Source organism: Salmo salar, chromosome ssa19 (assembly GCF_905237065.1).
Source record: "Salmo salar chromosome ssa19, Ssal_v3.1, whole genome shotgun sequence".
In the NCBI taxonomy this organism is placed as follows: Eukaryota; Metazoa; Chordata; class Actinopteri; order Salmoniformes; family Salmonidae; genus Salmo; species Salmo salar.
Window position 1 is genome coordinate 8,814,988 of NC_059460.1, and position 15,043 is coordinate 8,830,030.

The following is a 15,043-nucleotide window of genomic DNA, read 5'->3' on the forward strand; positions in this document are numbered from 1 at the left end:
GGCTGATCACAACACACTCACACACACACACAGTTTAATATCATGGCTGTTCACAACACACTCACACACACACAGTGTAATATCATGGCTGTTCACAACACACTCACACACACACAGTTTAATATCATGGCTGTTCACAACACACACACACACACACACACAGTTTAATATCATGGCTGTTCACAACACACTCACACACACACAGTGTAATATCATGGCTGTTCACAACACACTCACACACACACAGTTTAATATCATGGCTGTTCACAACACACTCACACACACAGTTTAATATCATGGCTGTTCACAACACACTCACACACACACACACACATTGTAATATCATGGCTGTTCACAACACACTCACACACACACAGTGTATTATCATGGCTGTTCACAACACACTCACACACACACAGTTTAATATCATGGCTGTTCACAACACACTCACACACACACAGTTTAATATCATGGCTGTTCACAACACACTCACACACACACAGTTTAATATCATGGCTGTTCACAACACACTCACACACAGTTTAATATCATGGCGGTTCACAACACACACACACAGTGTAATATCATGGCTGTTCACAACACACTCACACACACACAGTGTAATAACATGGCTGTTCACAACACACTCACACACACACACACACACAGTTTAATATCATGGCTGTTCACAACACACTCACACACACACAGTTTAATATCATGGCTGTTCACAACACACTCACACACACATACAGTGTAATATCATGGCTGTTCACAACACACTCACACACACACACAGTGTAATATCGTGGCTGTTCACAACACACTGACACACACACAGTTTAATATCATGGCTGTTCACAACACACTCACACACACACAGTGTAATATCATGGCTGTTCACAACACACTCACACACACACACACAGTGTAATATCATGGCTGTTCACAACACACTCACACACACACACACACACAGTGTAATATCATGGCTGTTCACAACACACTCACACACACACACACACACACACAGTTAAATATCATGGCTGTTCACAACACACTCACACACACACAGTGTAATATCATGGCTGTTCACAACACACTCACACACACACAGTTTAATATCATGGCTGTTCACAACACACTCACACACACACAGTTTAATATCATGGCTGTTCACAACACACTGACACACACAGTGTAATATCATGGCTGTTCACAACACACTCACACACACAGTTTAATATCATGGCTGTTCACAACACACTCACACACACACAGTGTAATATCATGGCTGTTCACAACACACTCACACACACACAGTTTAATATCATGGCTGTTCACAACACACTCACACACACACAGTTTAATATCATGGCTGTTCACAACACACACACACACACACAGTGTAATATCATGGCTGTTCACAACACACTCACACACACACACACACACACACAGTTTAATATCATGGCTGTTCACAACACACTCACACACACACAGTGTAGTATCATGGCTGTTCACAACACACTCGCACACATACAGTGTAATAACATGGCTGTTCACAACACACACACACACACACACACACAGTTTAATATCATGGCTGTTCACAACACACTCACACACACACACACACAGTTTAATATCATGGCTGTTCACAACACACTCACACACACACAGTGTAATATCATGGCTGTTCACAACACACTCACACACACACACACACACACACACACACACACACACACACACACACACACACACACAGTTTAATACCATGGCTGTTCACACACACACACACACACACACACACACACACACACACAGTTTAATATCATGGCTGTTCACAACACACTCACACACACAGTGTAATATCATGGCTGTTCACAACACACTCACACAGTTTAATATCATTGTTGTTCACAACACACTCACACACACACAGTTTATTATCATGGCTGTTCACAACACACACACACACACACACACACACACACAGTGTAATATCATGGCTGTTCACAACACACTCACACACACACAGTTTAATATCATGGCTGTTCACAACACACTCACACACAAACAGTTTAATATCATGGCTGTTCACAACACACTCACACACACAGTGTAATATCATGGCTGATCACAACACACTCACACACACACACACAGTTTAATATCATGGCTGTTCACAACACACTCACACACACACAGTGTAATATCATGGCTGTTCACAACACACTCACACACACACAGTTTAATATCATGGCTGTTCACAACACACACACACACACACACACACACAGTTTAATATCATGGCTGTTCACAACACACTCACACACACACAGTGTAATATCATGGCTGTTCACAACACACTCACACACACACAGTTTAATATCATGGCTGTTCACAACACACTCACACACACAGTTTAATATCATAGCTGTTCACAACACACTCACACACACACACATACATTGTAATATCATGGCTGTTCACAACACACTCACACACACACAGTGTATTATCATGGCTGTTCACAACACACTCACACACACACAGTTTAATATCATGGCTGTTCACAACACACTCACACACACACAGTTTAATATCATGGCTGTTCACAACACACTCACACACACACAGTTTAATATCATGGCTGTTCACAACACACTCACACACAGTTTAATATCATGGCGGTTCACAACACACACACACAGTGTAATATCATGGCTGTTCACAACACACTCACACACACACAGTGTAATAACATGGCTGTTCACAACACACTCACACACACACACACACACACACACACACAGTTTAATATCATGGCTGTTCACAACACACTCACACACACACAGTGTAATATCATGGCTGTTCACAGCACGCTTACACACACACAGTTTAATATCATGGCTGATCACAACACACACACACACACACACACACGCACACAGTTTAATACCATGGCTGTTCACAACACACACACACACACACACAGTTTAATATCATGGCTGTTCACAACACACTCACACAAACACAGTTTAATATCATGGCTGTTCACAACACACTCACACACACACAGTGTAATATCATGGCTGTTCACAACACACTCACACACACACAGTTTAATATCATGGCTGTTCACAACACACTCACACACACACACAGTTTAATATCATGGCTGTTCACAACACACTCACACACACACACACACACACACACACACACACACAGTTTAATATCATGGCTGTTCACAACGCACTCACACACACAGTGTGATATCATGGCTGTTCACAACACACTCACACACACACACACACACACACACAGTTTAATACCATGGCTGTTCACAACACACACACACACACACACACACACACAGTTTAATATCATGGCTGTTCACAACACACTCACACACACAGTGTAATATCATGGCTGTTCACAACACACTCACACACACACAGTTTAATATCATGGTTGTTCACAACACACTCACACAGTTTAAGATCATGGCTGATCACAACACACACACACACACACACACACACACACACACACACACACACACACACACACACACACACAGTTTAATACCATGGCTGTTCACAACACACACACACACACACACACACACACACACACACACACACACACACACACACACACACAGTTTAATATCATGGCTGTTCACAACACACTCACACAAACACAGTTTAATATCATGGCTGTTCACAACACACTCACACACACACAGTGTAATATCATGGCTGTTCACAACACACTCACACACACACAGTTTAATATCATGGCTGTTCACAACACACTCACACACACACACAGTTTAATATCATGGCTGTTCACAACACACTCACACACACACACACACACACACACACACACACAGTTTAATATCATGGCTGTTCACAACACACTCACACACACAGTGTAATATCATGGCTGTTCACAACACACTCACACACACACACACACACACACACACACACACACAGTTTAATACCATGGCTGTTCACAACACACACACACACACACTCACACACACACACACACACACACACACACACACACACACACACACACACACACACACAGTTTAATATCATGGCTGTTCACAACACACTCACACACACAGTGTAATATCATGGCTGTTCACAACACACTCACACACACACAGTTTAATATCATGGTTGTTCACAACACACTCACACAGTGTAATATCATGGCTGTTCACAACACACTCACACACACACAGTTTAATATCATGGCTGTTCACAACACACTCACACACACACAGTTTAATATCATGGCTGTTCACTACACACTCACACACACACAGTGTAATATCATGGCTGTTCACAACACACTCACACACACACAGTTTAATATCATGGCTGTTCACAACACACTCACACACACACAGTGTAATATCATGGCTGTTCACAACACACTCACACACACACAATTTAATATCATGGCTGTTCACAACACACTCACACACACACAGTTTAATATCATGGCTGTTCACAACACACTCACACACACACAGTTTAATATCATGGCTGTTCACAACACACTCACACACACACAGTTTAATATCATGGCTGTTCACAACACACTCACACACACAGTGTAATATCATGGCTGTTCACAACACACTCACACACACACACACACAGTTTAATACCATGGCTGTTCACAACACACACACACACACACACAGTTTAATATCATGGCTGTTCACAACACACTCACACACACAGTGTAATATCATGGCTGTTCACAACACACTCACACACACACACATTTTAATATCATGGTTGTTCACAACACACTCACACAGTGTAATATCATGGCTGTTCACAACACACTCACACACACACAGTGTAATATCATGGCTGTTCACAACACACTCACACACACACAGTTTAATATCATGGCTGTTCACAACACACTCACACACACACAGTGTAATATCATGGCTGTTCACAACACACTCACACACACACAGTTTAATATCATGGCTGTTCACAACACACTCACACACACACAGTGTAATATCATGGCTGTTCACAACACACTCACACACACACAATTTAATATCATGCCTGTTCACAACACACTCACACACACACAGTTTAATATCATGGCTGTTCACAACACACTCACACACACACAGTTTAATATCATGGCTGTTCACAACACACTCACACACACACAGTTTAATATCATGGCTGTTCACAACACACACACACACAGAGTTTAATATCATGGCTGTTCACAACACACACACACACACACACACACACACACACAGTTTAATATCATGGCTGTTCACAACTCACACACACACAGAGTGTAATATCATGGCTGTTCACAACTGTTAAGGCTTGGTAATTGTGGAGGAGGAATGAGGCGCAGGAACCAGCGAACACAGGGTAGTGGTGTTTTTAATATACACTCACCAAAAAAAAACAAATGTTCCCACACACAGGGGAGAAAATACATGCGGCGTACAACAACGTCGACATGAACACAAGCCGTCACACAAGAAACAATCATTAATCCCGCACGAACAGGAGCGGGCCAGCTAAACTAAATAGCCCCTCTAATGGCTAATTGACCACAGGTGTCACAAAATAAAAAAAGGGAAAAGCAAAAGGGAATCGGTGGCAGCTAATAGGCCGGTGACGACGACCGCCGAGCGCCACCCGAGCAGGAGGGGGCGCCACCGTCGGTGGGAATCGTGACAGTACCCCCTCCTGACGCGCGGCTCCCGCAGCGCCGACACCGGCCTCGTGGTCGACCCGGAGGGCGAGGGGCAGGGCGATCCGGACGGAGGTGGTGGAACTCCCCTCAACATAGATGGGTCCAGGGACGTCCGCCGCCGGCACCCAGCACCTCTCCTCCGGGCCGTACCCCTCCCAGTCCACGAGGTACTGTAGGCCCCCTCGCCCGGCGTCGCGAGTCCAGAATGGCCCTTACGCTGTACGCCGGGGACCCCCGATGTCCAGAGGGGGCGGAGGGACCTCCGGCACCTCATCTTCGTGAAGGGGACCAGCTACCACCGGCCTGAGGAGAGACACATGAAACGAGGGGTTAATACGGTAATAGGAAGGGAGTTGCAACCGATAACACACCTCGTTTATCCTACTCAGGACTTTGAAGGGCCCCCACACACTGCGGCCCCAGCTTCCGGCAGGGCACGCGGAGGGGCAGGTTCCGGGTCGAGAGCCAGACCCTGTCTCCCGGTGCGAACACGGGCGCCTCACTGCGGTGGCGGTCAGCACTCCTCTTCTGCCGTGCACTGGCCTCCTTTAGTGAGTCCTGGACGGCTCTCCAGGTCTCCTTGGAGTGCTGGACCCAGTCCTCCACCGCAGGAGCCTCGGTCTGACTCCGGTGCCATGGTGCCAGGACCGGCTGGTAACCTAACACACACTGAAAGGGTGATATGTTAGTAGAGGAGTGGCGAAGTGAGTTCTGGGCTAACTCAGCCCAGGGAATATACCTCGCCCACTCCCCTGGCCGGTCCTGGCAATACGACCTCAGGAACCTGCCCACCTCCTGGTTCACCCTCTCCGCCTGCCCATTGCTCTCAGGGTGATAACCGGAGGTCAAACTGACCGAGACCCCCAGCCGCTCCATAAACGCTCTCCAGACCCTGGATGTGAACTGGGAACCTCGATCAGAGACAATGTCCTCCGGCACCCCGTAGTGCCGGAAGACGTGGGTAAATAGGGCCTCCGCAGTCTGCAGGGCCGTAGGGAGACCGGGCAATGGGAGGAGACGGCAGGACTTAGAGAACCGATCCACAACCACCAGAATCGCCGTGTTCCCCTGAGAGGGGGGAAGATCTGTCAGGAAGTCAATGGACAGGTGCGACCATGGTCGTTGTGGAACGGGGAGGGGCTGTAACTTCCCTCTTGGTAGATGCCTAGGAGCCTTACTCTGGGCACACACCGAACAGGAAGAGACATAGGCCCTCACGTCCTTAGCTAAGGTGGGCCACCAGTACTTCCCCCTTAGACTCCCCACTGTCCTCGCCTCACCAGGATGACCCGCAGTAGGTAGCGTGTGCGCCCACCGAATCAAACGATCACGAACACCGAGCGGCACATACATGCGCCCCACGGGCACCTGCGCAGGCGCAGGTTCCAACACCAATGCCCGCTCGATGTCCGCGTCCACCTCCCATACCACTGGTGCCACCAGCCTAGACGCTGGAATGATGGGAGTTGGATCGATGGGCCGGTCCTCCGTGTCATAGAGACGGGACAGCGCGTCGGCCTTAGTATTTAGGGAACCCGGTCTATAGGAGATGGTAAACCTAAACCGGGCGAAGACCATGGCCCACCTCGCCTGACGTGGATTCAGTCTCCCTCGCTGCCCGGATGTACTCCAGGTTTCGGTGGTCGGTCCAGATGAGAAAGGGGTGTTTAGCCCCCTCAAGCCAGTGCCGCCACACCCTCAAAGCTTTAACCACTGCTAGCAACTCCCTGTCCCCCACATCGTAGTTACGCTCCGCCGAACTGAGCTTCTTCGAAAAGAAAGCGCAGGGGCGGAGTTTCAATGGCGCACCCGAGCGCTGTGATAGCACGGCACCCACCCCAGCCTCGGATGCGTCCACCTCCACTACGAACGCTAAAGACGGGTCCGGGTGCGCCAACACGGGTGCGTCGGTGAACAGCGTCTTCAATTTCTTGAAGGCTCCGTCCGCCTCCGTCGACCATCGCAAACGCACGGCCCCCCTTCAGCAGTGAGGTAATGGGAGCCGCTACCTGGCCAAAACCCCGGATAAACCTCCGGTAGTAATTGGCAAAGCCTAAAAACCGCTGCACCTCCTTCACCGTGGTTGGAGTCGGCCAATCACGCACGGCCTTAACGCGGTCACACTCCATCACCACCCCCGTGGTGGAAATGCGATAACCCAGAAAGGAGACGGCTCGTTTGGAAAACTCACACTTCTCAGCCTTAACGTATAGGTCATGCTTCAGCAGTCTACCAAGCACCTTGCGCACCAGGGACACATGCGCGGAGCGGGTGGCGGAATATATCAGAATGTCATCGATATATACAATCACGCCCTGCCCGTGCAGGTCCCTGAGAATCTCGTCAACAAAGGATTGAAAGACGGCTGGAGCATTTTTTCAACCCATACGGCATGACGAGGTACTCATAATGGCCCGATGTGGTACTAAAGGCGGTTTTCCACTCGTCTCCCTTCTTGATACGCACCAGGTTATACGCGCTCCTGAGATCCAGTTTTGTGAAGAACTGCGCTCCGTGAAATGATTCCACCGCCGTAGCGATGAGAGGTAGTGGGTAACTAAACCCCACCGTAATAGCGTTTAGACCTCGGTAATCAATGCACGGACGCAGACCTCCCTCCTTTTTCTTCACAAAAAGAAACTCGAGGAAGCGGGTGAGATCGAGGGTCGAATGTACCCCCTGTCCCAGGGATTCCGTGACATATGTCTCCATAGCCGCCGTCTCCTCCTGTGACAAGGGGTACACGTGACTCCTGGGAAGCGCAGCGTTAACCTGGAGATCTATCGCACAATCCCCTGTCGATGAGGTGGTAATTTAGTCGCCCTCTTTTTTACAAAAAGCGATCGCCAAATCGGCGTATTCGGGGGGAATGCGCACGGTGGACACCTGGTCTGGACTCTCCACCGACGTGGCACCTATGGAAACTCCTAGACACCTACCTGAACACTCCTCTGACCACCCCTGGAGAACCCCCTGTTTCCACGAAATACGGGGATTGTGACCAGCCAGCCAGGGGACCCCCAGCACCACCGGAAACGCAGGCGAGTCAATAAGGAAAAAACGAATGCGTTCCTTATGATTCCCCAGCGTTACCATGTCCAGTGGCACCGTAGACTCCCTGACTAGCCCTGACCCTAATGGTCGGCTATCTAGGGAGTGCACGGGGAAAGGAGAATCTATCGGCACCCGCGGAATGCCCAGCTTAATGGCAAGTCCACGGTCCATAAAATTCCCAGCTGCGCCTGAATCGACTAGCGCCCTATGCTGGGAAGAGGGAAAAAATTTAGTAAACAAAACAGGTAAAAACACATGACCAACAGGGGGTTCTGGGTGAATCTGGTGCTGACTCACCTGAGGTAACCGAGAAGTGTTCTGCCTACCATCTCGACTCCCAGACTGGCTCCTCCGGCACCGGTCGGCCGTGTGTCCTCTCCGACCACAGCTGGTGCAGGAGGAGCCACCTCCTCCGGTGCCCCTTGGCACGGCCCCCCTACCTCCATAGGGGTAGGGGCGGGGGTGCACGGGGGTGGAACGGGCAGGACCCTCTCCGAACGCCCGCGGGCAGCCAGCAAGTTGTCCAGTCGTATGGACATATCTATCAGTTCGTCCAGGGACAGAGCTGTGTCCCGACAGGCCAGCTCCCTGCGGACGTCCGCCCGGAGACTGCAGCGGTAGTGGTCTATGAGGGCCCTGTCGTTCCACCCCGCCCCAGCAGCCAAGGTCCCGAAGTCCAGCGCGAAGTCCTGGGCACTCTCGTCTCCTGCCTGAGGTGGAACAGCCGTTCACCCGCCGCTCTTCCTTCCGGAGGGTGGTCGAACACGGCCCGAAAGCGGCGGGTGAACTCCGGGTAGTGGTCCCTCGCCGAGTCTGGACCGTTCCAGACCGCATTAGCCCACTCCAGAGCTCTGCCCGTCAGGCAGGAAACGAGGGCACTCACGCTCTCCTCCCCCGTGGGAGCAGGTCTAACGGTGGCCAGGTACAGCTCAAGCTGGAGCAAAAACCCCTGGCACCCAGCCGCCGCCCCATCATACTCCCTCGGGAGCGCCAGACGAAGCGCGCCAGAGCCAGACGTCATGGGAGGCGAAGATGGCTGTATCGGGGCAGGTGGAGGTGGAGAGAGGATACCACTTCTCTCCCATCTGTCCATCCTCTCCATCATCTGGTCCATTGCCGATCCGATGCAATGGAGGACTGTCGTGTGGTGGAGTACGCGTTCCTCCATCGAGGGCAGAGGAGTGGCCGCTGCTCCTGCTGATTCCATGCCTTCTATCGAGGTGCGGGATTCTGTTAAGGCTTGGTAATTGTGGAGGAGGAATGAGGCGCAGGAACCAGTGAACACAGGGTAGTGGTGTTTTTAATATACACTCACCAAAAAAAAACAAATGTTCCCACACACAGGGGAGAAAATACATGCGGCGTACAACAACGTCGACATGAACACAAGCCGTCACACAAGAAACAATCATTAATCCCGCACGAACAGGAGCGGGCCAGCTAAACTAAATAGCCCCTCTAATGGCTAATTGACCACAGGTGTCACAAAATAAAAAAAGGGAAAAGCAAAAGGGAATCGGTGGCAGCTAATAGGCCGGTGACGACGACCGCCGAGCGCCACCCGAGCAGGAGGGGGCGCCACCGTCGGTGGGAATCGTGACAACAACACACTGTTCACAGGGCTTTGAAGCAGAAGGGTGTTTTGTCATTCTTTGAAGTGTATTCATCTGCCTGTGGTCATTTGATTTCTTCTCCTTGCTGTTTTCTTTCTTCTCCTCCTGTTTGTTTAGTTCCATCCTGGAGACAATTTTTAATACACATTCAAAAACAAATGTATTATTCTACATATGTTTTGTTCTCCTGTCCCAATAGACGTTTGAAAAGCAAAGTAATTATGAGATGTGTTGAGTTGATGCAGTGGAATAGAATGCTGTTTGATCCTGACTGTCAGTAGAATGGGGTAATAGAATAACTTCATTGTTTCCAAGGGAACACCAGGTGTGTTGTTGGTTCTAAAATCACAATAGACAATGTTAAACAATGGCATAATCCAGACAGTCCATGTGAGATAAACACACAGAGCAGAATTTTCTGTCCGTTAAACCAACCAATTAATCACACAAATGTTATTTATAACCCCTTTTTACATCAACCCTTGATGTTGAGTCTATATTAAATAGATCTGGCATGACAATAATAGACTTCTGATGTTAGACATCCTGCAATACCAGAGGAGGTAACCTCCAAGACAAATATCATCCCCATAGCTACAGTCCTCTCACTTTGTAATGAAAAGTCTCCACTTGTGTGTTATTTTATTAGTACTAATGGACACATGAAAAGAGAACCTGAAAACCCTCAACTTATTGCAGCTCTTCGGTGTAAGTCTCTCTTGTCCTGTCTGGACCAAAAGGTTGGCTTTGAGAGGATTTGTCGACCCACCAGTTCCCAGTTTCCTTATGCTCAGTGGTCAAGCATAATGCTAGTCCTTCTGTGAGCTCTCTCTCGCACAAGATGACCTTCCCAGCACTGCTTCCCAGGTCCCAGCTGAGTACTTACACTGAATAGGGTGGACTCAGACTGGACCCCCCTGGGGGTTACACAGGGAGGACAGTGTATTTGTAAATGGTGGTGTGGTTGGAATGAACAGGTGTTTTTCACTCCACTGCTTGCTGAGTAGGTTCTGTAGGCTAAGGAGCATGTCTGACTGACTCTTTGTGTTGTAGACAACCAGGTACTGCAGTTCGGGAAGCTGGTGAGCACATCCAACACCTACGAGCCTGTCGCCCAGGGAGACCAGAGGAAACCTGTAACCGTGACAACGGACCAGCCACTGCTCTGGAGCATGGGCATCTGCAGGGACAGGAAATGACATCGACCAGGGTGCTACACCTCCTTCCAGAATGGACAAATGGGTGTCATTTAAATAGGCTAATGGCTTCCTCTCCCCAACTGAAAATTCACGCTTCTGCCTGGTTGAAATACTGGAAAAATGCCTCTTTCCTTCCTTGGTGAAGGAATCTCTAAACAGTCACAAGAGGAAGCCACTTTAGACTATAGATTCACCACTAGCCTAGGAAACTCCGTCCTGATTCCACACTGGAGACTTGCTCCCTTCCCCTTGAAGACTAACCATTGCAGATCTGAGGTGGGAGTCAAATCCATGCTTCTCAAGGGGGGATTTTTGGGTGCAAGTCTACGGTTTGGAACGCAGCCCCAATGTGCCTTCACCGTTGTCTTTTAACAAACATAGATACACATTATATACAAGTCAAACATAAATCAAGCTGCGTATTTCTTTGATTTATTAACACAGTCAAATAAAAACATTGCAAACAATGTAAAAAAAAAATTGCATCCCTTCACTCTCCTCCCACCACCACTATTCCACATTGCCCCACTGCCAAAGGTCTCTGGTTATTGTAGTTCTGTAGTTGTAGTTCTGTAACATCTCCAGAGGTTAAACCACCCCTGAGAGAGATAAGAGAACTCACATGAACAGGGCCACACAGAGGCTAATTCAGTTTCTCCCCTTTACCCAAAAGTATACAATCATCCACTCCTCTTAACTGTAGTGGCAGAAATGCTGTATGCTATATGATTTAAAATAGAGCGTGTTTCATGCATTCCATCAAATAGTGCTGCAAAACATAGTTTGATATTATCGCAGACCTACATGCATCTATGCACATATCTTGATAACAAATTAATCATATATTTAGATCTTGTAGACTGGTAACATTAGTGCACTTTAGAACACTGTAGTCAAATCACCCAATCTCTATGCTAACCTACAAAGCCAAATGGACTGAACTTGAATTATGTTTTCTACCAATAATGCGCACAATAAAGTACTGACTGGCTACAGTCCAACTGACTCCTGGTGTGTGTGTCCTGCAGTCTCTTGTCCTATGTTGAAGTTGCGGTCCTATTTTCACAATGTTATTGTTGAAGATGTGGATGAGCTTGACAAAGAACCCGATGAAGCTCATGATGGCAAACCCAATCACTGTCGCCATGGCAATCTTCTGGAATTCTATAACAGAGACCAAAAGAGATGGTACAATTATAATCTCTCTACACAGAATCATGACATTTTACAGACATACAATTCCAGAGAACTCCACAAGAACCTTCTTGATCGATGTGGTTCCAAATCAACTTTTCTTTCTGAGAAAGATGGAACTTTTGTCAGCAAGGCAATGATGACTGTTTTACAGGAGTTTTATTGAATCTGTGTTGTTTTCGACGGTGGCCTGGTTTGGCAATCTTAATGTTTTCAACAAAAACAGGCTAGGCAGTGGTAGAGGTGGCCACCAAGGTCATCGGGGTGCAGCAGACACAGCTCTTAGAAACATTCAGGAAGTAAGTAATGAGGAGAGCTAACAGTATCCTAGACTGTCCTAATCACCCGGGCATTGACGATTTTGAGCTCCTCCCTTCCGGTCGTTGTTTAAAACTTCCCAAATTCAAGAGCAATAGATCCAAGAACTCATCCCACAGGCCATAAACTTTCTAAATCTACACATGAAATGAAATAATGCATATTTATTGATGCACGTTTGCACAATGACTGCGCCTTTTATTGATGGTACACTGTAACCAATCTCATGATATATATCTGTTGTATGGTTGTCACTGTTTTTAAATGTTGTTTTTATTCTTGAACCCAGACTGCACAACATATTTCCCAATTGGCACAATAAAGACATTTGATTGTTTGATTGAAGGGGTTTAAAATATAAACATGGCTGCTCCATTCACTTGATGTCATGCTAAAAGAACTAGATTCCTGTCACGTCCTGACCAGCAGATGGAGCTGGTGTAGTAGTTTGGGGGTCAGGACGTGGCAGTCTGGTGTGTGTCTTGTGACTCCTGATCAGGAACAGCTGGGAATCGTTGTTCCTGATTGGGAGTCACATATGTAGGAGTTGTTTGTCACTGGGGTTTGTGGGTAATTGTTTCTGTTTGAGTATTTTCCTCACAGGACTGTTTGCTGTCGTTTTTTTTGTTCATTTTGTAGTGTTCTCTTGTTTATTTGAATTAAAACTCTAATGATGAACACATCCTCTGCTGCACCTTGGTTCCCTCTTCAAGACAGTCGTTACAGAATTACCCACCAACAAAGGACCAAGCAGCGGAAGAAGGCTGGCGAGGTAAGGGAGACCGGGAGGCACCCCCAATAATTTTTTAGGGGGGGACACAAGGGGAGTTTTGCGGGGCAAGAATGGAGCCCCAGGCCAGCTCCCCGCACTAGCATGGAGGTGCGTGTTCGCAATCTGGTACGCCCAGTACCAGCACCACGCACCAGGAGTCTAGTGTGTCAACCCAGCCTCGCCAGTCAACAGTCGTCATCAGAGCTGCCCGCCAGTCAACAGTCGTCATCTGAGCTGCCCGCCAGTCAACAGTCGTCATCGGAGCTGCCCGCCAGTCAACAGTCGTCGTCGGAGCTGCCCGCCAGTCAACAGTCGTCGTCGGAGCTGCCCGCCAGTCAACAGTCGTCGTCGGAGCTGCCCGCCAGTCAACAGTCGTCGTCGGAGCTGCCCGCCAGTCAACAGTCGTCGTCGGAGCTGCCCGCCAGTCAACAGTCGTCGTCGGAGCTGCCCGCCAGTCAACAGTCGTCGTCGGAGCTGCCCGCCAGTCAACAGTCGCCAGAGCGGCCAGACTGCGCTGAACTGCCGGAGCGGCCAGACTGCGCTGAACTGCCGGAGCGGCCAGACTGCGCGAACTGCCGGAGCGGCCAGACTGCGCGAACTGCCGGAGCGGCCAGACTGCCCAGACCTGCCGGAGCGGCCAGACTGCCCAGACCTGCCGGAGCGGCCAGACTGCCCAGACCTGCCGGAGCGGCCAGACTGCCCAGACCTGCCGGAGCGGCCAGACTGCCCAGACCTGCCGGAGCGGCCAGACTGCCCAGACCTGCCGGAGCGGCCAGACTGCCCAGACCTGCCGGAGCGGCCAGACTGCCCAGACGGCCCCGAGCGGCCAGACTGCCCAGACGGCCCCGAGCGGCCAGACTGCCCAGACGGCCCCGAGCGGCCAGACTGCCCAGACGGCCCCGAGCGGCCAGACTGCCCAGACGGCCCCGAGCGGCCAGACTGCCCAGACGGCCCCGAGCGGCCAGACTGCCCAGACGGCCCCGAGCGGCCAGACTGCCCAGACGGCCCCGAGCGGCCAGACTGCCCAGACGGCCCCGAGCGGCCCAGACGGCCCCGAGCTGCCAGACTGTCCCGAGCTGCCAGACTGTCCCGACTGCCTGGAA

At 49.4% G+C, this 15,043-nt stretch overlaps 1 protein-coding gene across 6 annotated transcripts in view; it reads left to right on the top strand.

The window, feature by feature from the left end:
* Positions 1-12,654, top strand: part of tpk1 (thiamin pyrophosphokinase 1) — a 174,866-nt gene extending 162,212 nt beyond the window's left edge. For 4 of the 6 annotated variants that reach the window (XM_045702072.1, XM_045702075.1, XM_045702073.1 and 1 more), the window contains one exon: positions 11,511-12,654. In XM_045702072.1, the coding sequence (XP_045558028.1) occupies positions 11,511-11,656 (146 nt within the window). In that variant the 3' untranslated portion in view covers positions 11,657-12,654. The remainder of the gene's footprint in view (positions 1-11,510) is intronic. The other 2 variants (XR_006760677.1, XR_006760676.1) reach the window with 1 other exon arrangement.
* Positions 12,655-15,043: the final 2,389 nt, after the last annotated feature.